This window comes from Bos grunniens, chromosome 1, assembly GCF_055505025.1.
Source record: "Bos grunniens cultivar Pamir isolate PY7600 chromosome 1, Bosgru_T2T1.0, whole genome shotgun sequence".
Classification (NCBI taxonomy): Eukaryota; Metazoa; Chordata; class Mammalia; order Artiodactyla; family Bovidae; genus Bos; species Bos grunniens.
The window spans coordinates 32511431-32535599 of record NC_141165.1 but is presented as its reverse complement, the minus strand read 5'-3'; the positions used below and the strand labels follow the sequence as shown (position 1 = coordinate 32535599).

The 24169-nt window shown below is 39.5% G+C and overlaps 1 protein-coding gene across 3 annotated transcripts in view; it reads left to right on the top strand.

The window, feature by feature from the left end:
• Window positions 1-18038: 18038 nt before the first annotated feature.
• Window positions 18039-24169, top strand: part of SLC9A9 (solute carrier family 9 member A9) — a 660343-nt gene continuing 654212 nt past the window's right edge. For 2 of the 3 annotated variants that reach the window (XR_015158063.1, XM_086385315.1), the window contains exon 1: window positions 18039-18377. Coding sequence is in view for 1 of the 3 variants with exons in the window: in XM_086385315.1 (XP_086241441.1) it covers window positions 18203-18377 (175 nt within the window). In the remaining 2 variants the exon portion in view is untranslated. Of the gene's footprint in view, window positions 18378-18627; window positions 18830-24169 lie in introns of those variants that run through there. The other variant, XM_086385488.1, reaches the window with a different exon arrangement.

Sequence of the window (24169 nt, the reverse complement as noted above, 5' to 3'; positions counted from 1 at the left end):
GAAAAAAAAAAAAATGAGGTCAGGAACTCTGACCTAGCAATAAGTGTTATACACGAGGAAAGAAAATTCAAAGCTTTGCTGAGCCTGCAGAATTTATGGAAGAAAAGGAAATGGAGCAACAAGGGATATCAAACTGCTGTAGGAAAAGAGGTAGCTAGAGGAATAGCTCTACTACTAATGATGTGGCGAAAGAGATGTTCAGGGTCTGAAAAGCCCAAAAGCCAAGGAAAGGTTACGTTTTGGGGGAAAGCATGTGAAAAGGAACAAAGTGATCCTCACCTAGAACTATCCACAGCTAGGGGTTTACTGAGGCTCATTCTTTATTATTATTATTTTTATTTTGAGGATTATTCTTTAAATGAGTTCATCAGGGTGGTAAGAGGGAACTGCATCTGTAATAAATGGCTCCTTCAATTAAGATTAGAGGAATTCCAGCACCAAATCTTTTCCAGTACAGGCTAAAACCCTCTTGAGTTTCTACTGTGGATGGAGAAATAGAGAAGGGAAAGACATTAAGATTATATAGAGTGGAGGTCATGAGTGTACTTAGAAGGGGATGAGGGCTACATCACTAGGCAGAGTTCAAGCTCTGAGAGGAACTGGATACTCCAAAAGCAGAAATCAAGAAGGAAATAAAACTATAGTTAAAAATTTTGAATTATACATAAAAATAGAATAATATATCATTCCCATCATGCAGCCCCAACAGTCATAAAATTGTTGTCATTCTTATTTTGACTATCCCTTCATGTGATTTTATGGTGGAGCATGTTAAAGGTCCAGATGTTTATCATTTAATTAATAAATAATTAGGAGGGTTTCACCATATAGGACAGATACAGAGCAGACCAATGAAGCCTTAGGTTAATGCAGAGGAGTGGACTAGAGGTGTCACCCTTGCACATTTCAAAGTTACAGAAGAAGATAGTATTTTATTTTGTAATGTTTTAATACAACCATAGTTGATTTACAATATTGTGTTAGTTTCAGGTGTACAGCAAAGTGCTTCAGATATATATATTTTTTTCAAATACATTTCCATTATTGGTTATTCCCAGATATTAGTTCCCTATTCTATATAAGAAATCATTATTGATTATCCATTAATATTTATATATAGTAGGAAAAGGAAATGGCAACCCACTCCAGTGTTCTTACCTGGAGAATCCCAGGGACGGGGGAGCCTGGCGGGCTGCCGTCTATGGGGTCACAGAGTCGGACACGACTGAAGCAACTTAGCGTCAGCAGCAGCAGTGTATATCTGTTATTGCCAAATTCTCAATTTATCCCTCACTACTCTTTCCCCTTTAGTAACCATAAGTATGTTTTGTACATCTGTGAGTCTGTTTCTGTTTTGTAAATTAGTTAATTTGTATTATTTTTTTAGATTCCACATACAAGTGATATCTGACTACTTCACTTAGTATGATAATCTCTAGGTCCATCCACGTTGCTGCAAATGAGAATATGTCATTCTTTTTATGGGCCACACATATTCCATTACATATACTGTTGCTGTTGTTCAGTTGCTCAGTTGTGTCCGACTGTTTGAGACCCCGTGGACCGGAGCATGCCAAGCTTTCCTGTACATAGATAGAGAGAGCTATAGATATAGATATCACAGGTGGGCAGTGGTAAAGAATTCACCTGTCAGTGAAGGAGATGCAGGTTTGTTCCCTGGGTTGGGAAGATTCCCTGGAGTAGAAAATGGCAACTCACTCCAGAATAGCTGCCTGGAAAATTCCATGGACAGAGGAACCTGACGGGTTACAGTCCATGGGGTCACAAGTATTGTACACAACTGAGCACACATGTGCACACGCATTTTATATATATCACATTTTCTTTATTTATTCTTCTCTTGAGGAACAGTCAGGTTGCTTCCTTGTCTTGAGTGCTGTGAACAGTTCTGTTATGAACATTGGAGTGCATATATCTTTTCAAATTAGAGTTTTTATCTTTTCTGGATATATATCTAGGAGTGATATTGCTGGTTCCTATGGAAACTCTAGCTTTAGTTTTTCAAATGACCCTCGATACTGTTTTCCATAGTAGCTGTACCATTTACATTCCCACCAACAGTGTAGGAGGGTTCCCTTTTCTGTTCATCCTCTCCAACATTTATTATTTGTAGACTTTTTTGAAGATGGCCATTCTGACTAGTATGAGGTGATACCTCATTGTAGTTTTGATTTACTATTCCTTTAATATTTGGCAGTTTTGAGCATCTTTTCATGTGTCTGTTGGCCATCTATATGTCTTCTTTAAAGAAATGACTATTTAGGCCTTCTGCTCATTTTTTTATTGGGTTGCTTGTTTTTGTTTTGTTTTTTTTTTTAATATTGAGCTGTGTGAACTGTTTGTGTGTTTTGGAAATTAAGCCAAATTACATTGTTTGCAAGTATTTCCCCCCAGGTTGTCCTCTTCTTTTGCTTGTTTATGGCTTCCTTTGCTGTGCAAAACACTGTAAGTTTGATCAGGTCCCACATGTTCACATTTACTTTCATTTCTTTTGCCTTGGGAGACTGATCTAAGAAAATATTGCTCATTTATGTCAGAAAACATTTTGTCTATGTTTTCTTCTAGGAGTGCTATGGTGTCATGTCTTATATAAGTTTTTAAGCCATTTTGAGCTTATTTTTGGGTACGTGTGAGGGAGTGTTCTAACTACATTGATTTACGTGAGGCTGTCCAGCTTTCCCAACACCACTTGCTGAAGAGACTGTGTTCCTTCCATTGTGTATCCTTGCCTCCTTTGTTGAAGATTAATTGACCATAGGTGTGTAGGTTTATTTCTGGATTCTCTATTTTATTCCATTGATCTATATGTCTGTTTTTATACCAATATCCATGCTGTTCCAATACTTAGCTTTGAAGTATTGTCTGAAGTCAGGGAGGATTATGTCTCCAGCTTTGTTTTTTCCTCAGGATTGCTTTGGCAATTCTGGGTCTTTTGCAGATTCATATGAGTTTTAGGGTTATTTGTTCTAGTTCTAGGAAAAATGTCATTGGGTAGATTGATAGTGATTGCATTAAATCTGTAGAATGTTTTGGATAAAATTGCCATTTTAACAATATTAATATTAATCCTTCCCATCCAAGAGCATAAGGTATCTTTTCATTTCTTTGAGTCATCTTTGGTTTCTTTTATCATGTTTATAGTCCTCATTATATAGGTCTTTCACCTCCTTAGTTAGGTTTATTCCTAGGTTTTGTTTTACTTTTTCTTTCTATTTAATTGTTAGTGTAAAGAAATGTAACAGATTTCTATATATTAATCTGTATCCTGGTACCCTGCTGAATTCACTTATTAGTTCTAATAGTTTTTGTGTGAGTTCTTTAGGGTTTTCTATATAAAGTATCATGCCATCTGTATATAATTTTACTTATTCTCTTCCAATCTGAATACTTCTTATTAATCTTGTCTGATTGCTGTGGCTAAGACTTTGAATTTGAATAGTAGTGGCAAGAGTGTGTATCCTTGGCTTGTTTCAGGATTTAGTGGGAAGGCTTTCAGTTTTTTACCATTGGATATTATATTGGCTGTGGATTTGTCATAAGTGGCTTTTATTGAGATATATTCTCTCTATACCCACTGTGGTAAAAGTTTTTATCATAAATGGATGTTGGTTTTATCAAATTCTTGTTCTATAAGGAGATAGCACTCTCAATGCTTCTCTCTAATGGTGAAATGAATTTCCAAATGAATTTCCCCATCGTTGCAGGAAATGTGGTATGGCCATTAATGGGCAATTTCTCCCATGTGGGTTTAAATTTGCTGGAAAGGATTTCTTGACCACATACCCAGATTGATGTCTGTGTTGGTTAGCCTGAAAACAAAATATTTTATCTATAATTGTGCTTTCTTCATGTGCCTGTCTTTCCCTAGGATACAACTCAGTAATGTTCCTGCAGATAACAAAGAATAGACCTAGACTGTACAGTTTACAAAACTGGGAACAAATAATTTTGCTTGGGATAAGGCTCTAGTGGCAAAGAAATTGCTTGCTTGTATTTTGTAAAGTTTGTTATAATAAGCTTGGTGCAGTGATTCTCGGGCACTGCAGAATGCATGAGTAATTTGTAACTGGGTAAATTCAACTTTGTAGCTGCTGAAGAAGCTATAATTATTCTAGTGCTTCAAAGATGGCACAAAACACTGCAGCTGCTAAAAGAAATCTGGCTCCATCACAGTTTGATAAATCCATTAAAACCAGAAAAATACAGAAAAAAATGTTGAATTTCGTTTACAAGGGGAAGGGGAATTTGATTTAGAATATTAGTACTCTCTTACTTTAACAATCAAATAATTAATATTCAAATTTGGGGTATTTGAATGTCGTTTGTATGGTGTGTTTTTTGAGTAGTTTTATGCTGGCATGTGGATCTTGTATACATTTTTGAGCTGTGATTTGCACAATGTGGATCAAAACAACTTCCTAAAAAAAGAATTGAATAGGAATGAGTTTCTACCCTTTGGTGTGGGGTGGAGTTTAGGCAAATTGAAAGAGTTCTTATCCTTCCTCTAGGCTTCAGGGCCAACAGTTAGATCACTCAACACACTGTCCCAGGAGGATGCAAAAGAAGCATCCTCATGAACACGGGAGCAGCATTGCTCAGACAAAATGCTGATTTCTATTCTGAAATGGGTTGATCTGCTCTGGTTGACCGCAAGCCTGAAGCAAAGCCCAACAAACACCTGGGAAGAGTTCATGGGGGACATTCTGTTCTATCCTCACATTCTCACACTGGTTCATACAGGAGGAAATGTCCACCTATGCTTCTGAACTTTTGCAAGTGTCATGAAGGAGCTTCTGCCTCACTCTTGATCACTTGGAATAAGGATGTTCAGTGGGTGATCCAGACGTCACATTGGCTGGGTCACATCTTATTAGAGGAGTTTCCTGGGCTCAGGAGCAAACAAGTTTGAACTGTTCCTTTCTTTGATTTATACTGTCAAAGTGAGGTTAAGGGGTGATTGAAGCTCCAACATTCTTTCTTTCTTTTTCCTGCTGTGTTGCTGCAGGAGATCTCCCTTCTTAAAACAGGCTGAGTACATGGATGTGAATTCTGCTTTGCAGGAAAGGTCTTACATCAGCAGGTGTGTCTTTGAGTGTTCTCTCCTCAGCCTCTTTGTAGATTTGGGATGAGGTGAGAGACCTGAGGTCTAAATAACTTGTTCAAACATAGTTCACCAAAAATCTTACATTTTGTATGTGACTATGTTGTTCAGCTGTTTGTTTTGCCTGTATTCTCTTTTGATTAAGGTGGTGGCAGGGAGGAGCTCCAACAGAACAGTTCCATTTTGCACATGGAGATGAATCTAGCTATTATAGTAGATTTTGGTGGAATACAATAATATTTCAATCTGACAAGCAATTGACTCTGCTTTTTCCAAATTCAATATTTCTTAAATATAGTGCCTTAACAGATTAGGTTTACATAAGTTCAAAGTAGAGTTAGAAAGACTTTTTCACTTAAAAAAAAAAAAAGATTCTTCATTTAACATTTCAAAACAAATAGTTTATAGTTCCTCAGTTTTGAAGTTCAAATGTACTAAAGAAAAATTCTTCTTTTAGCAGGATACTAAGAGTGAGTAAATATTCAAAATTATCCTTTTTTTTTTTTTTTTTTTTTTTAGTAATTTTGTTGAGGAACCTGGCAACCTGGATGAGCTGCTCTAACACAGTGTTCTCTGTTAAGCTTTGAGATTTATAACCCCTGATAATGTTTTGAGGAACAGTTCTTTTCCCCATCTAGGGTCTTAGTATATCTGGGCTGCTATCACAAAAATACCATAAACTAGATGGCTTACACAGCATTTGTTTTTCACAGGTGTGGAGGTTGGGGACTGCACAATCAAGGTGCCAGCAGATGTGGTGTCTGGTGGAGACCCACTCCCTGGTTTACAGATGGCAGCTGTCTTCTAGCTGGGTCCTCACACGGTGGAGGGAGCAAGGGAACACTCTAAGGTCTCTTTTGTAAGGGCACTAATCCTCCCATTTGTGAGAGTTCTGCCTCCATGACCCAATCATCTCCCAAAGGTCCCACCTCCAAATCTCATCAAATGGGGACAGGTTTCAACATATGAATTTGGGAGGGGAGAGAATACAAACATCCAGCTAGAGCTTACAAATGAAAATGGATGATTTAGGTATTTGGATCTTACTGAATAATTTAATTATTATTTATGTATCCATAAAGGAGTACATCAAGGCTGTATATTATCACCCTGTTTATTTAACTTATATGCAGAGTATATCATGAGAAATGCTGGACTGGAAGAAACACAAGCTGGAATCAAGATTGCCGGGAGAAATATCAATAACCTCAGATATGCAGATGACACCACCCTTATGGGAGAAAGTGAAGAGGAACTAAAAAGCCTCTTGATGAAAGTGAAAGTGGAGAGTGAAAAAGTTGGCTTAAAGCTCAACATTCAGAAAACAAAGATCATGGCATCTGGTCCTATCACTTCATGGGAAATAGATGGGGAAACAGTGGAAACAGTGTCAGACTTGATTTTTTGGGGCTCTAAAATCACTGCAGATGGTGACTGCAGCCATGAAATTAAAAGACACTTACTCCTTGGAAGGAAAGTTATGAACAACCTAGATGGCATATTGAAAAACAGAGACATTATTTTGCCAACAAAAGTCCGTCTAGTCAAGGCTATGGTTTTTCCAGTGGTCATGTATGGATGTGAGAGTTGGACTGTGAAGAAGGCTGAGCACCGAAGAATTGGTGCTTTTGAACTGTGGTGTTGGAGAAGACTCTTGAGAGTCCCTTGGACTGCAAGGAGATCCAACCAGTCCATTCTGAAGGAGATCAGCCCTGGGATTTCTTTGGAAGGAATGATGCTAAAGCTGAAACTCCAGTACTTTGGCCACCTCATGCGAAGAGTTGACTCATTGGAAAAGACTCTGATGCTGGGAGGGATTGGGGGCAGGAGGAGAAGGGGACGACAGAGGATGAGATGGCTGGATGGCATCACTGACTCGATAGATGTGAGTCTGAGTGAACTCCGGGGGTTGGTGATGTACAGGGAGGCCTGGCATGCTGCGATTCATGGGGTCACAAAGAGTTGGACATGACTGAGTGACTGAACTGAACTGAACTTAGCCCAGGTAACAAACATTCTTGCATCTACATATGATGAAACAACAAAATTATGATTGTAAGCTTTATCATTCTTTGTGAATTTTTATTCTTTTTCCACAGCAATACAGGTTATTTTTACAGAAATAAAATCACATGGTCCTATGACATTTCTTAAAACTGCTAGACTGGATTGAAATAAATATGTAACCACATATTGTTCATTTAAAATTTATTTGGAGGAAGACCATGATAGAGTTTCAGTGAAGTGCATTTTAGTATGTGCATATGCCAAATTACATAGCCTTCAATCATGGCACCCCACTCCAGTACTCTTGCCTGGAAAATCCCATGGGCAGAGGAGCCTGGTAGGCTGCAGTCCATGGGGTTGCAAACAGTCGGACACGACTGAGCGACTTCACTTTCACTTTTCACTTTCATGCATTGGAGAAGGAAATGGCAGCCCACTCCAGTGTTCTTGCCTGGAGAATCCCAGGGAAGGGGGAGCCTGGTGGACTGCTGTCTATGGGGTCGCTCAGAGTTGGACATGACTGAAGTGACTTAGCAGCAGCAACAATGAGTCCCAGAGTAGTTTTAAACTTTTAGTTTAAAATTTAAACTTTAGATATGACATATCCACCACAAAGTGACATTTCAAAGCGAACTGAATTTCCTCTCCACAGCTGATATGAGACTTTAATTCTGCCGGCCATTGGGCATGATTTGCCTTCTTATCTAAGAGACCTATATTGTTTGTCATTGAATTTATCATGTAGTTTTGTTGCTTTAAGCGTAAATAAAATTTAACTTATGTGCTGCTTATGGGATGTTTTGGCCACACACATAAGGTGGGGTTTCCCGGGTAAAGAATGCACTTGCCAATGCAGGAGATGCAGTTTTGATCCCTGGATTAGGAAGCTCCCTTGGAGAAGGAATGGCAACCTACTCCATCATTCTTGCCTGGAAAATTCTGTGGGCACAGGAGTCTGGCAGGCTATACTCCATGGAGTTGCAGGAAAGTTGAGCACAACTTAGCAACTGAACAACAGCAGCAGCATAAGTTGTGGTATTAAAGTTTCAAAGTGCATAGACCCTACGAAGATATGGATGAAATGGGGAACGGATTAGGGTAAAATTTTATTTCTGAAAAATGGTATTTCCTAGTCTTTGTGCAATCTTCCTCAGTTGGGATTTTTGGGGGCCATCTCCTGACTAAATCATCTGCTCCCAAATCCTTGTCTCAGGGTCTACTTTTTTTTAGGGAACCCACATTGAGATGTCCTCCAACAAAGGCTGTTTTAAAGACTGCTTTTTAAATTAGATTTAGGAGGGACTGAAAGAAATTTCTGTCAAAATCTGCTTGGCATTTGTGTACTTCATTTCAGAAAAATATTTCCAAGCTTACACAACATCACCTTGTTAGGAATTCTGTCTTCTCTGTACCTTTCACTGGAGAAATATGTAGAGGTAGGGAAAGGCGAGGGGCATGGCACCTTCCTTTGTTAGTTCATATAACATTTTTTATAATTTAATAAATAGATGATAGGGCAAACTATCTTTTCGCTAATCAGGTCAGAGTTATTCATTTGTAAGACACAGAGTAGAAGTTACTTCCAAGAAGATTGTGAATTCATCATGTGGATGCTTAGGTCAAAGAAATGCATTTTTCAGGTCTTTGGTTGCAGGAAGTTTGCATTACGGCAAGCTGCAGCTTGGAGTGTCAGTGCTCCATCTTGTTCTCCCATCCTTGGCTTCAGAGCTCGTACTTCTTCCCAACTCTGAAGCCTCCATCCTGGGTTGTAGCGGAGGTTTTAGCCACTGTGGCTGGCCTGCATTTACTCTGCCTTGTGGAGAGCAGACAGAGACCGAACACAATAAAAAGCCAATGGGTGATTTTTTTTTTTTTTTCACAACTGACCTGTCAATATGTTTAAGACAGAAGTGGGGACCAATGGAGTGAAACATTTCTTTTTTATAAAACATTTTAAAAACTGAGATATAATTAGCATGTAACCTTTATCATTTCTTAAAAAAGGTTCTCTCTACAAAAGAAAAGGGGATGATATCCCATGGATAGACATCTAGGGACAAAGGAAGAGGAGAGACAGAATGAGAAATCAAGGGATATTCAGATGGGACCCTCCTCTGAGGCTTTAGCTGTGAGGCCCTGGCCCTTTGATGACACAGAGATGATGCAGCTGGATCACAGGCAAAAGGCAAGACTTGCCTCCCTGCAGCTCTGTATAGCTTTGAGATTCTCTGATAAACAGTACTTAGACCCAGAGGGATGGGATGGGGAGGGAAGGGGGAGGGGGTTCAGGATGGGGAACACATGTACACCCATGGCAGATTCATCTCAATGTATGACAAAACCAATACAGTATTGTAAAGTAATTAGCCTCCAATTAAAATAAATAAATTTATATTTAAATAAAAACCTTAAATAACAAGTGGGACCCAGTGTGTATTTGCTGGCACAAAGCCAACAAGTACATCTAGTGCAAGTGCAAGCGGATTCCCCTGTTCTCTGCTCATCACTGGTTTGGGGACCTTATTATGTACTCACACACATCTAGCATGAAAAATCCAGAGACAAGGCCTCACTGGGAAAGCAGTAAGCTCTGTACCCCAGAGAATAGCTGGAACCTGATAGGGTAGAAAAAGGAAGAGGTCTTCATTTATACATACATTTCTATATATGAGTTGTTTTACAAAATTATACAGGACCTCTCATTTTCACTTGTTTTCAGTGTTCTTTATTTCACCTTGCCACCAGAATGAGGAACAGTGGAAAGAACATGCACTTGAGAATTATGTCCTAGGTTCACGGTTCTTAGCCCGATAGATTTGGACTCTTCAGAGTCTGAAGAGGAAAACCAGTTATTAGTGAATGTCTTTGGGACTTACTATTGTCCAAGCATTTATCATGGAATTTAACTTTCTGTGAAAGTTTTGAACCTTCATATCTCTGGAGAAATCTCTGATGGGACTGGTTCATATTGTTCAAATTACTGGCATTCTTATGCTAAACATGTGACTTCTGGGGAGTAGGGAAAGCTAAGATGTGGTAAAAGATAAACTAAGGCATGTTAAAAATTTCAAGAGTGTATCTGTGCACACGTGCATGTCAACTTTCAGTTCAGTTCAGTCACTCAGTCGTGTCCGACTCTTTGCGACCCCATGAACCGCAGCATGCCAGGCCTCCCTATCCATCACCAACTCCCAGAATCCACCCAAACCCATGTCCATTGAGTCAGTGATGCCATCCAACCATCTTATCCTCTGCCGTCCCCTTCTCATCCTGGCCTCAAATCTTTCCCAGCATCAGGGTCTTTTCCAATGAGTCAGCTCTTCGCATCAGGTGGCCAAAGCATTGGAGTTTCAGCTTCAACATCAGTCCTTCCAATGAACACCCAGGACTGATCTCCTTTAGGATGGACTGGTTGGATCTCCTTGCAGTCCAAGGGACACTCAAGAGTCTTCTCCAACACCACAGTTCAAAAGCATCAATTCTTCGGTGCTCAGCTTTCTTTATATTTATAGACCAGCTCTCTCAGTCCATACATGACCACCGGAAAAACCATAGCCTTGACTAGAAAGACCTTTGTCGACAAAGTATGTCTCTGCTTCATAATATGTTGTCTAGGTTGGTCATAACTTTCCTTCTAAGGAGTAAGTGTCTTTTAATTTCATGGCTGCAGTCACCATCTGCAGTGATTTTGGAGCCCAGAAAAATAAAGTCAGCCACTGTTTCTACTGTTCCCCCATCTATTTGCCATAAAGTGATGGGACCAGATGCCATGATCTTAGTTTTCTGAATGCTGAGCCTTAAGCCAACTTTTCACTCTCCTCTTTCACTTGCATCAAGAGGCTCTTTAGTTCTTCATTTTCTGCCATAAGGATGGTATTAACTGCATATCTGAGGTTATTGATATTTCTCCCAGCAATCTTGATTCCAGCTTGTGCTTCTTCCAGCCCAGCATTTCTCATGATGTACTCTGCATAGAAGTTAAATAAGCAGGGTGACAGTATACAGCCTTGACATACTCCTTTTCCTATTTGGAACCAGACTGCTGTTTCATGTCCAGTTCTAACAATTGCTTCCTGACATGCATACAGGTTTCTCAAGAGGCAGGTCAGGTGGTCTGGTATTCCCGTCTCTTTAAGAATTTTCCACAGTTTATTGTGATCCACACAGTCAAAGGCTTTGGCATAGTCAATAAAGCAGAAATAGATGTTTTTCTGGAACTCGCTTGCTTTTTCCATGATCCAGCAGATGTTGGCAATTTGATCTCTGGTTCCTCTGCCTTACTAAAACCAGCTTGAACATCTGAAAGTTCACGATTCACGTATTGCTAAAGCCTGCCTTGGAGAATTTTAAGCATCACTTTACTAGCGTGTAAGATGAGTGCAATTGTGTGGTAGTTTCAGCATTCTTTGGCATTGCCTTTCTTTGGAATTGGAATGAAAACTGACCTTTTCCAGTCCTGTGGCCACTGCTGAGTTTTCCAGATTTGCTGGCATATTGAGTGCAGCACTTTCACAGCATCATCTTTCAGGATTTGAAATAGCTCAACTGGAATTCCATCACCTCCATTAGCTTTGTTCGTAGTGATGCTTCCTAAGGCCCACTTGACTTCACATTTCAGGATGTCTGGCTCTGGGTGAATGATCACACCATCGTGATTATCTGGGTCATGAATATCTTTTTTGTATAGTTCTTCTGTCTATTGTTGCGCCTCTTCTTAATATCTTCTGCTTCTGTTAGGTCCCTACCATTTCTGTCCTTTATTGAGCCCATCTTTCAGGAAATGTTCCCTTGGTGTCTAATTTTCTTGAAGAGATCTCTAGTCTTCCCCATTCTGTTGTTTTCCTCTATTTCTTTGCATTGATCACTGAGGAAGGCTTTCTTACCTCTCCTTGCTATGCTTTGGAACTCTGCATTCAAATGGGTATATCTTTCCTTTTCTCCTTTGCCTTTTGCTTCCCTTCTTTTCACAGCTATTTGTAAGGCCTCCTCAGACAGCCATTTTGCTTTTTTTCATTTCTTTTTCTTGGGGATGGTCTTAAATTCTGTCTCCTGTACAATGTCACAAACCTCCGTCCATAGTTCATCAGGCACTCTGTCTATCAGATCTAGGCCCTTAAATCTATTTCTCACTTCCACTGTATAGTCATAAGGGATTTGATTTAGGTAATTCCTGAATGGTCTGGTGGTTTTCTCCACTTTCTTCAATTTCAGTCTGAATTTGGTAATAAGGAGTTTATGATCTGAGCCACAGTCAGCTCCCAGTCTTGTTTTAAACAGCCTTGTCTAACTCAGTGAAACTAAGCCATGCTGTGTGGGGCCACCCAAGATGGACAGGTCATGGTGGAGAGGTCTGACAGAATGTGGTCCACTGAGGAAGGGAATGGCAAACCACTTTAGTATCTTGCCTTGAGAACACCGTGAACAGTATGAAAATGCAAAAAGATAGGACACTGAAAGATGAACTCCCCAGGTCGGTAGGTGCCCAATATGCTATTGGAGATCAGTGGAGAAATAACTCCAGAAAGAATGAAGCGATGGAAGCAAAGCAAAAACAACACCCAGTTGTGGATGGGACTGGTGATAGAAGCAAGGTTCAATGCTGTAAAGAGCAATATTGCGTAGGAACCTGGAATGTTAGGTCCATGAATCAAGGCAAATTGGAAGTGGTCAAACAGGAGATGACAAGAGTGAACATTGACATTCTAGGAATCAGCAAACTAAATGGACTGGAATGGGTGAATTTAACTCAGATGACCATTATATCTACTACTGTGGGCAGGAATCCCATAGAAGAATTGGAGTAGCCATCATGGTCAACAAAAGAGTTTGAAATGCAGTACTTGGATGCAATCTCAAAAACGACAGAATGATCTCTGTTTTTTCCCCAAGGCAAACCATTCAATATCACAGTAATCCAAGTCTATGCCCCGACCAGTAACTCTGAAGAAGCTGAAGTTGAACAGTTCTATGAAGATCTACAAGACCTTTTAAAACTAACACCCAAAAAGGTGTCCTTTTCATTATAGGGGACTGGAATGCAAAAGTAGGAAGTCAGGAAATACCTGGAGTAACAGGCAAATTTGGCCTTGGAGTACAGAATGAAGCAGGGCAAAGGCTAACAGAGTTCTGCCAAGAGAATGCACTGGTCATAGCAAACACCCTCTTCCAACAACATAAGAGAAGACTCTACACATGGACATCGACAGGCGGTCGACACTGAAATCAGATGGATCATATTCCTTGCAGCCAAACCTGAAGAAGCTCTGTACAGTCAGCACTTCAACTTGGGCAACACCAAACTGACAATGATTAGGAACATTCCAGCAGTGGAAGCTTAGAGGGAAGTTTTTATAGAAAAGATGGGGAAACAAGCAAGGACACTATTTGGTTTGCTGTGGATTACCTGGTTACCTTGTTTGGGAAATCTCCGTTGGCCATTTGTGATTGGTTGTTCTTAAATTCCTCAGATTTGAGCTCATTGACTCTGGCTTAGGTTTGTTCTGCATGCATAGGTGCCAAGACGTTGGAGTTACCCTGGTCTAATAGCGCCTCATTTAACCACTTTAAGTCTTCCCAGGTGGTGCTCGTGGTAAAGAATCTGCCTGCCAATGCAGGAGACATAAAAGATGTGGGTTTGATCCCTGGGTCAGGAAGATCCATCCTCTGGAGGAGGAAATGACAACCCACTCCTGTATTCTTCCCTGGAGAATCCCATGGACAGAAGAGCCTGGAGGGCTACAGTCCATAGAGTCTCACAGAGTTGGACATGACTGAAGTGACTTAGCACTGCAAAATCACTTTAACAGATGGATTCATGGCAAGTTTGAAAATAGAACTTTGGTTGGGTGCATTGTGTGGCTTTCAAGTAAACTTAGTTTCAGTCCTGTCCTAGTCTATTTTATAACCTTGGGGCAAGATATGAAACTCCCCTCTCACTAGTCTCAGAGAGGGTTAAGTATCAGGGAAGAGGACAAGAGAGTGAGGAAATGGGATTTCCCTCAAACTCAGGGCCTGGGTTGACTTGAGAATTTTCTGTTAAGCCCAGTGGTTGACAGGGTAGGGAATAGGAAACTCAGCAGCTCTTACACTAGGAAAGCATCCCTTCTTGATCCTCTGAGCCCACAATCTCCATTGTCCTCTCCAAGCAAAGGAACCCTCAAGTGATTGGCTAGATTATGGAACACGTTCTCTGGGTTCTAACTAGTCAGATTCACTAATAGGTGAGGTTACTCTGCTATACAAGGTTATTGGCTTGGAGGCCTCATTAAGTTTTTCCTTCCATGGGACTGGATGGACAAGCTGAGGCAGGGCATATTCACTGCATAAACTGGACCATCCGGCTTTTCTCTTTACTTTCTTCCTCTTACCAGCATGTTGCACCTTGCAGCAAGAACCTCTGACTCAGTGGCCGACAGGTGTTAAGATCTGTAAGAGACAATCAACAATTCCTCTTTGAGCCTTATGTTTAAGTTTTAAGTTCTATCCCAACTTCATTAGAGACCTAGTACTAAGGTTTATGTCACCAGCTAATAAAATAGTGCCTTAATTTTTAACTGACTTTTTTTTTTTTTTGCTGAATATCTCCCTCAGGAATCTCATAAACAACAGTCATTTTTGATGGTACCAGATTTGTAAATTTGGGGAATCTTAAGGTTGACCTATTGTCCTGGTTTGCTTGTATCTGAAGAGTTTCCTGGTTTGTAGCACTTCTAGTACTAAAACCAAGAAAGTTTCTGACAAGCTAAGATACATTAATCACTCTAGCTGAAATTCCATCTTTTTTTCCCAAACTTTATTAGACCTTTACTTCAGGAGAGCAAGATGTAAAGGAAGGAAAAGTGCTTATCAAATAGTCAATTATCAACTAGGAGGCTATGCATAATAACAACACAAAATATTTTGTATTATCTAATATATAATTTTTTATATATGTTATAACATGAAAAAATAAAAAGCAAAAAAATTTGAACATAAATGTTTAGCTCTAACACATCAACATTTGTTTGTTTGTTTGTTTTTCTTTTTGGTCTCAAGCAAGATTTCCTCGAATTTTACAGCAAGTTTTCCTCACTCTCTTGAGTCATGACTGTGGATTACAGCTGTGAAATGCCATTGTAATACCATTATATCCAACCTGTAAATTTAATTCTTACAGGCTGTGAAAACTGGATATATTACCAACCCTCTCTGAGCCTTAAGTGCTTCACATATAGGTTTTCTATAAATATTATATTAAACTCAATTAAATTTCCCAGCATTTTTCCTGGTTCATGTGTGTCTGCATGCCAAGTTGCTTCAGTCGTGTCCAACTCTTTGCAACCCTATGGACTGTAGCCCGCCAGGCTCCTCTGTCCATGGGATTCTCCAGGCAAGAATACTGGAATGCATTGCCAGGCCCTCCTCCAGGGGATCTTCTCAACCCAGGGATTGAACCTGCATCTCTTACATCTCCTGCATTGTCAGGATGGTTCTTTACCACTAGCACCACCTGGGAAGCTCTTCCTGGATCATGAATATGTGTATGAAAGTTGCTCAGCCATGTGGACTCTTTGCGACCCCATGGACTATAGCCTGCCAGGCCCCTCTGTCCACGGAATTCTCCAGGTAAGAATACTGAAGTGGGTAGCCGTTCCCTTCTCCAGGAGATCTTCCCAACCCAAGGTTCAAACCCCGGTCTCCCAAGTTGCAGGCAGATTCTTTTCAGTCTGAGCCACCAGGGAAGCCAGGTTCATAGTAGATACCAAATTAATATGTGCTCCTAGTTCACTTTCTCATTTTTCTTGGCACAGAAGAATATTAAATGATATCCTGGGAGGAAAACACAATATAGGGGGAATTCAAATACTTTTCTGAATTGAAGAATTGGAAAAGATTCTTAAGTCTACTTTTCAGTTTAATGAAAAGAAATTTTCCTGATGTTAAATAGTATCAGGATTAGACAATGGAATAGTGAATGCATTCCATTACTGGAATAAACCAGGGGCCACATATTCAAGTGACTGTGGAGGCCATGCAGGGAACATAAAAATGAGTGAAATAGGATGAATGGGACTGTGGCAGACAGGTACCCCTCAGCCCAGATTGTGGCCACATGAGAAGGAGTCCAATGTGACAGATCCTACCAGTTTTTCCTAGAGAAACCATGTGTTTGACTTTTTTTTATGTGAAACATACCTTTTTTCATATGTTTACATCAAGTTTAGGATTTTCTAAAACAGTGTATTAGCCAAGCAAAACATTCCATAAGCCTTTAATCCTCTCACTGAGTTGCTTCATTGAGTAAGAGAGTGAAACTGGATGTTGTAATAAGACAACCAAAGAAAGTTAATTCTGCCCAGATGGAATAATCATCATTATTAAAAGTAGCCAAAGCAATTAAATGATGACAGAAAATTTTTAAAAAGTTACGAAATTGTCAAGTTTTGAACTTGGGTATCTTGTAAATCTAATAACTCAAGGCTAACTTTGTGGGTTTGCAAAATTATAAAGGTTGAACCTGCTAGCAAAGCTTGGTAAAATGCTTGCAAGCATTATCTGACAGATTTCAAAACAGTTTGAATATTAGTCATCACAAATAAGTCTGCCAAAAAGGGTAGTGTAAAACATCTGCAGCCCACATAAATACCCCCTGCTGAGTTAAACTCAGGAAATCAGCTTCAAAAGTTGCAGGAGGCAAAGAAGCTGAAATGGCAGAATTTTCTACTAAGTGGTTGATAGACTTTCTATGTGAGTAAAACTGTTGGGGAGGAACCAGTGAGCTTTCAATATATCCTGTGTTTAAACTTCGGCTTTTGGTGACAAGATATTCTGAAGCTCTATTGGACTTATCCTACTTAGTGAATCCCTCACACGGTATAAACTGAATCCTAATTCTGTTGAGTTAGGGGATGTTAGACGACTATTAAACTCCTGAGCTACAATAATTTTATGAAATGATGAAAAACCTCACTTAACTGCATTTAATTGTACTGCAGAACCAATAAGGCAAACGTATCATCACAGTTATTAAGAAAACAGCAGAGCCTAGAGTCTTGAACTTTTTCAAAAAGCATAAAATTTTAATTCAAACAGAACTAACCTGCCAAAGGCAAAATGATCTGAAGAATCATCACTGTCTGTGTCCTGGAATCCTGGAAACTTCAGTGTTAGTGGCAGACTATTCCTCAGTGAGCCACATCGTTTTGCCATAAGACAGAGGAGGTTTGTGATCTGTGGCAGATTCTGTGAGTCCTGAATGTCTGGATCAGGAAGTTTATAAAGAGAAATCCACTAATGTGGCATTACTGGGAATGGCTGCATGGTTTCTTCCTTCAGAGATACATTTCTTTTCTTTTTTTTGACTCAATACATAAAAACAGCACAGCTGTAGAGAGGAGGACAAAATTCTTCTTGTCTTGTGTTTTCATTTATTCTTGTTAAAAGAAAAACAACTGATTCAGGTTTAAATACTGTTGTGGTGACTACCAGTTATGTAAAACCAAACAGAGAGAGAGAGTGTGTCATATACAAAATTATTTTCTTCTCAATTAAAAAAAAAAAATCCTTATGAAATCATTTTCAATCAGTCCCCATCACATTGCTAGGCTTTGGTTGGAAAGGAAAAATCTTGCATATGAATGAGGTTATGATTCAGGAATTGGCTTTTTGAACTTAGAAAATGTTGCTGATGTAAGATGATCTGTTCTATTATTAATCTACAATTCACCAGTTATGCGGCTTAAGAAGACTTGTTCTAAATGATAAGATCATGATTCGATATTTCAGAACAACTGCTAGCAGGTTTGTCCAATATGAAAGTTAATTTCTTGGAATGAATCATTTAAAGACAGTAAGAGTCGATGATGAAACCACTCTCTGGAGTTTGAAAAGAGACGGGGCTGCTTTAAGAGAGAAACAGGAAGTTGTAACTAGAAGCCATCTGAATACTAAGCCAAGGCAGAATGCTCATGAAGTAGCAACTTAAGTGGCAGTGTTTATCCTGAAATCCTCAGGCAGCCAGACCGTCTTAGGCAAATCTTGATAAAATAGTCCTTGTCCAGGTTTTTATCTAAGGAATCCTGAGAAGACTGGAGAATGGAGAGAAAGCAAAGATTCATGTCAGAGAAGGATGAGTATCAGTTTCAACATCAGGGAGCGGTGGAGCTGCTTGTCTTTAATTTTTTGCTCATCCTTACCATTTTGACAATCTGGTTATTTAAAAATCATCGATTTCGCTTCTTGCATGAAACCGGGGGAGCGATGGTGTACGGTGAGTGCAGAAATTGTAGGATTGATGTGAAACTTGTTGCTTGGGCGTAATTAGAGACGTGCTCAGATGGCAAAGTACCAAAACTGGAGAAAATGTGCTGATTGAAATGTCATTAGCTTGATGAAAGGTGCTGCAGCATAATGAATGCTCATCTCTTTCCAGATGAGCTGCTGAAATTTGCCTTGTCACAAAAGTAAATGCCACAGTCATGTTCTCACGAGGCACATAATGCGAGTCTGTTGACAGATGCGGGTCCATTGTCATGTGGGAAGTCAAACCGGGCTAGTTGTTTGTTTTTGTAATGATAGATATTGGGAAGTGATGGCTCTGCAGTCCTCTCTCTCTGGAGGGGCCGATGAGCATTATAAAGTTCTAGAAATAACATCACTTAAACATGTATTGAAAAAAACTCGGAGAAAGCACAGAGTTTCAAGAAGAAAACTTGCAGAAATGTATGTATTCCTCCCCTCCTATTGAAGCAATTTTGTTCAAATCTACTTAAATTATATGAGTGTGTTTTATTTTCTTAAAATACCAAGAGTTTCTTTATGCAGTGCTCTTCATTTCTTAGCCTGATTTCATACTTTCTAATTAACAATTATTAGTATTATTTGCTAAGTATCTTCTTTTTTTTTTTGGAGGTACGGACAAGATGTGGAAAAACATTTAACCTTTAAACTCCCGAGGTATTGCTCTTTCTGTGCAATTTACCATATCATTCCTTTCAGAAAGTTTATTAAAACATGACAGAGATTATCTAGTCTGTATTCTCATCTTTTAAAGTAATGGGTAAGACACTGGTAGTTTTAAAACTGATTTGGTTATGAAATAGTTTTCTGTACCACTCTTATCTCTGCCTGATAATGGATAGGAAATTTGAACACAATGGAAATGGCTGAGGTATTGTTATAATTCATAAAAGAATATACTTTTATATTTCACTTCCCTTATTTTGGAAGTTCTGAAGCCTTTTACACTCCTGAGTTTCAGGGAATAGGATCAGTGCACATCTTATATGCTAACAACGTGACGTCCTGATAATAACAATATACAGTCATGATTTGAGACCATGAGAAACCCTATGCCTTAATTGGATCCAACTGTGAGATATTTGAGCTAAGTAGTTTTAGGCTAAGCAGAGTAATTTCTTTCAGGAGACTGATGTGCTGCTCCATCCAGAGAACAGTTAGGTTCTTTCCATCGAGGGTCTTAAAGCACACACAAACTCTCATTTGAGGAGAAAAAACTCACAATCAGGTTTAAGAGAAATAGTCAAAGAAAGTGATACCACTAGATGTAAAGCTCTGGGTGCCAGTCACTGCCCTCCTCCATCATCACTGGACCAGGCTTTCTCCTGACTTGTCTAATAAATAATCAATGAGGATATGGGATGTAATCTGAGAAGTTAGAAACAATGTAATACCTAGCATTAGATTATAGGGCGATTTATAGTTTAGAAAAACAGCACAGGTTTTAAAATAACAAACCTTTATTAGAGGGAAGGATTTCTTCACGGCCCTGAATGTGACTGACCATGACTCATTTACCAATTACAGTTTATCTATGATGGAGATACTGTTTTGTAAAAGTTTTGATTACATTTTGGTGACCTATTAAAATTCAACATACTTTGTACTCACAACACGTAAATGTAACTTTTACTTTGGAACATGAAAATTCCCAGGTTAACTTTAATACTTAAACAGCTCCCTGAAGTACTTTTAAGTTATGGTTAAACTCATAAAATATTAGCACATTTACTGCGTAGCACAGGGAGCTATGTTCAATATCTTTTAATATGCTATCCTGGGAAAGAATTGAAAAAAAAAGAGTATATATACAAGTCACTTTGCTGTACATCTGAAACTACCAATATTTCAAATGAGATGTAGTTTAATAAAAAGAAAAATAATTATCACATTGAACATTAGTTGAGATAGCATTTCTCTTAATTGCTATTCCTAAGGCAGTTTAAGCTTAAGGTTGTGTGAGATTAAGTTGAGCTATCTGATTTCTGTCCCTCTTTCATAAATATTTTATACAAAAGTTATTGAAAGCAAGTTCTGAAACAGTGCAATGTATAAGGATATAAAAATTATGGAGACATGCACATATATGTGTAACTATCCCATTACTAGAAATTTTAGTATCCTTGAGTTATCTTGAACTGTATAAATCAATGAAAAGACTTTTAGTGTTGCTTAATGTTTTTGTTGTTGACATAGAATTATAATTGTTGGAATTTAAGGAGATCTTAGAGGTTATTTTCTCTAGCCACCTCATTATACAGAGGAAGAAACTAAATCTCAAAGAAGTGAACTTCCCCCAAACTGAATAGCCCCTCATAATAGCACCCTTGTGCTTTTGAGTACTCAAAAAAGCCTTAACTGATAATCCATGAAAATAGTCCATATGGATAGCACTGGTAATATCTGTGTTCTTTTTCAGGGATGATATAAATGTTATAGGTAAAATAATTCATAGGCAGTTTCTCTCAACGATGTAATAAAATCATTTGAATCTACAACAAAGAAACAAGATGGAACATTCTGATACACTTTTTTAAATGGTAAGGGGAAAGGAGGTACCAAGTGAATGAATCTCCCAGTAGCTACAAATGAATTTGAAATTCATTTATTGGGAAGAAGTCAGAAATTATAAGTTCAGTATCTTCATCTCATGGATGAGGAAATTAAGACTTAGAGATGTGAAAGTCATGAAAGTAGCCAATACACCTGTAGCTGTAACCGACCTATGGCTTGGTTACATATTCACGTAACTGAGCTGATAGGACTCTATCTCTTTTAAGAGATGCTGAAGATGCTTTAACATAAATTCTTTCAACGATTGTCCTAGAGAGAGGATGTATCTGTGAGATCCAGATGCATCCTCACATTGTTTACACTTTCAACATTAGTCAGAGAGATTCTATTTTCCAGGAAGTCCAAGAGAATGAAATTTCAGAGTAAGACCATGTAAGCCCTCATCGTCAAAGTATGGAGACCAGGGTTCTTGCTAGAGTCCTGTCAGAGGCATGGTGATAATCAATGTGGGAGAAAAGAAACAAAACTGTGGTTGAAATCAACTTTGAACTTTTTTTTTGGCTATTCTGAGTCTTGAGGCCCTTGTTGTATGCAGGCTTTCTCTAGTTGCAGCAAGCAGGGCCACTCTAGTATGAGGGCTTCTCATTGTGGTGGCTTCTCTTGTTGCAGAGCCCAGACTCTAGAATGTATGAGTTTCAGTGGTTGTGGGACACAGGGTTAGTTGTCCCACAGCATGTGGGATCTGCCTGGACCAGGGATCGAATCTGTGTCCCTTGCATTGGCAGGCAGACTCTTAACTACTGGACCACAAGGGAAGTCCCCACATTGAACTTCTAAAGGTTTTTTTGTCTTAGATGAATACTTGATAGTAAACTGTACTTTAGTCATCTCCATCTTTCCGACAGATATGCTTGTAATGAAACATCTAAGATTGCTTGGTCCTGTATCTGATGCTTATCAATGAATTTGACCAGTAGTTCCCCTACTGGACAGAGTAGTGCTCTTACTCTCATCAACTATCTGTATAATGTGCCATTTTCCTCTGTGTCAAGAATCATAAATATTTTCTAAGGCACTGGATTTCCTCTAATACTTTAGCCCAGCCAGCATGTTACCTTTCTGCAGGCATCCCACTGATATGTATCTGTTATCTTTTAGAAAACACAATAGATGTTGATTCATTTTATCTGTATATTGTTGTTCAGTCGCTCAGTTGTGTCTGATTCTCTGTAACCCTATGGACTGTAGCAAGCCAGGCTTGCTTATCCTTCATTATCTCCTGGAGTTTGCTAAAAGTCAAGTCCATTGAGTCGGTGATACCATCCAACCATCTCATCCTCTGTCTTCCCCTTCTCCTCCTGCCCTCAGCCTTCCTGGGCATCAGGAAATGAGTCAGGTCTTTGCATCAGGTGGCCAGTGTTGGAGTTTCAACTTCAGCATCAGTCCTTTCAATGAATACTCAGGACTGATTTCCTTTAGGATGGACTGGTTGGATCTCCTTGCAGTCCAAGGGACTCTCAAGAGTCTTCTCCAACACCACAGTTCAAAGGCATCAATTCTTTGGCGCTCAGCTTTCTTTATAGTCCAGCTCTCACATCCATACATGACTACTGGAAAAAGCATAGCCTTGACTAGATGGACCTTTGTTGGCAAAGTAATGTCTCTGCCTTTTAATATGCTGTCTAGACTGGTCATAAGTTTCCTCCCAAGGAGCATGCATCTTTTAACTTCATGGCTGCAGTCACCATCCACAGTGATTTTGGAGTCCAGAAAAATAAAGTCAGCCACTGTTTCCCCATCTATTTGCCAAGAAGTGATGGGACCGGATGCCATGATCTCAGTTTTCTGAATGTTGAACTTTAAGCCAACTTTTTGACTCTCCTCTTTCACTTTCATCAAGAAGCTGTTTAGTTCTTCTTCACTTTCTGCCAAGAGGGTGGTGTCATCTGCATATCTGAGGTTATTGATATTTCTCCCGGCAATCTTGATCCCAGCTTGTGCTTCATCCAGCTCCGTGTTTCTCATGATATACTTTGCATATAGTTAAATAAGCAGGGTGACAATATACAGCCTTGACGTACTCTGCCGGGGTCCAGCCCCAGTGTATCCAAGGGTTTCGAAGGGGAGACGGCTTCTGCGATCAGGAAACAACAGCTTACTTAAATGTTAATTAAAGATATAAAGAGTGGTTAAATAAGGATAGCTCAGTGAGGAAATTCAGTGGAGAAAAGAGGCTGAATAATTCAGCCAGAAGGTGAGAGAAAGAACGACATGGGGAGACCAAGCTTCGGTGAACAAGGCCCACACTTTATTTTTCAAAGTAGTTTTTATACCTTAAGTTATGCATAGAGGATAATGGGGGACCGGGTAGAGTCATGCAGTAAGCCAGGCTTTCTTCCTGCAAACTTATCATATGCAAAAGATTAGGTGATTTGCATCATCTTCTGGCCTGGAGGCCTATTAACATTTTAAGACCCTTTCTTCAGAAAACTTATTTTTCTCTAAAGGTGATTAGTCAGGCACCACCCTCCAAAAGCATTAAATAAAGTTGCATTCCTACAGGGCAAAGGTGTGGTGGGCTATAACAAGAAAAAGAATTAACTCAAGGGTCCAAGGTTACAAACATTAAAGCTACTACTTACACCAATCATATTAATCAATACACTGCCAGGGACATAGCAGGTAAGGGATATGGAGACTTAGCAGCAAACATTGGCCCAAGAAGTGAAAAACTCTTCACCAATACAATTTCTAATCAATCTTTTAACTGCTCAAAGGAATCTGTATTTAGACAGTTTAGAACATCTCATGCCTCTCACAGTTGGGAGGCTCTGAGCAATCACCTGTGGCCGGAAAAACTATTCAGGCAGGCTAGAGGACTTCCAAAGGAGTTTGTAGGTTGAAACACTATCACACCCAGGAACTTTATTAACTGGAACTGTAAGTTAACTCTTTTTTTCAGAGAGAGGTAGTGGGGGACAGCCCCCCGTAAAGTCAGAGGTGTAGGTGAGAGCACAAAGCAGAAAGTAGGCAGACTCTGGTTTTGGGGGTAGATGCTCGAGAATTTCCAGGGGGACTCCTGAGGCTCGATCTCGCCTTTGCCTATGCAGAGCCTCCTTCCTCATGACCTTTGCCGGGGCGGAGCTCCTGCTCCCGGCAGTACTCCTTTTCCTATTTGGAACCAGTCTGTTGTTCCATGTCCAGTTCTAATTGTTCAAGGGTCCTGCTGCTGCTGCTGCTGCTGCTGCT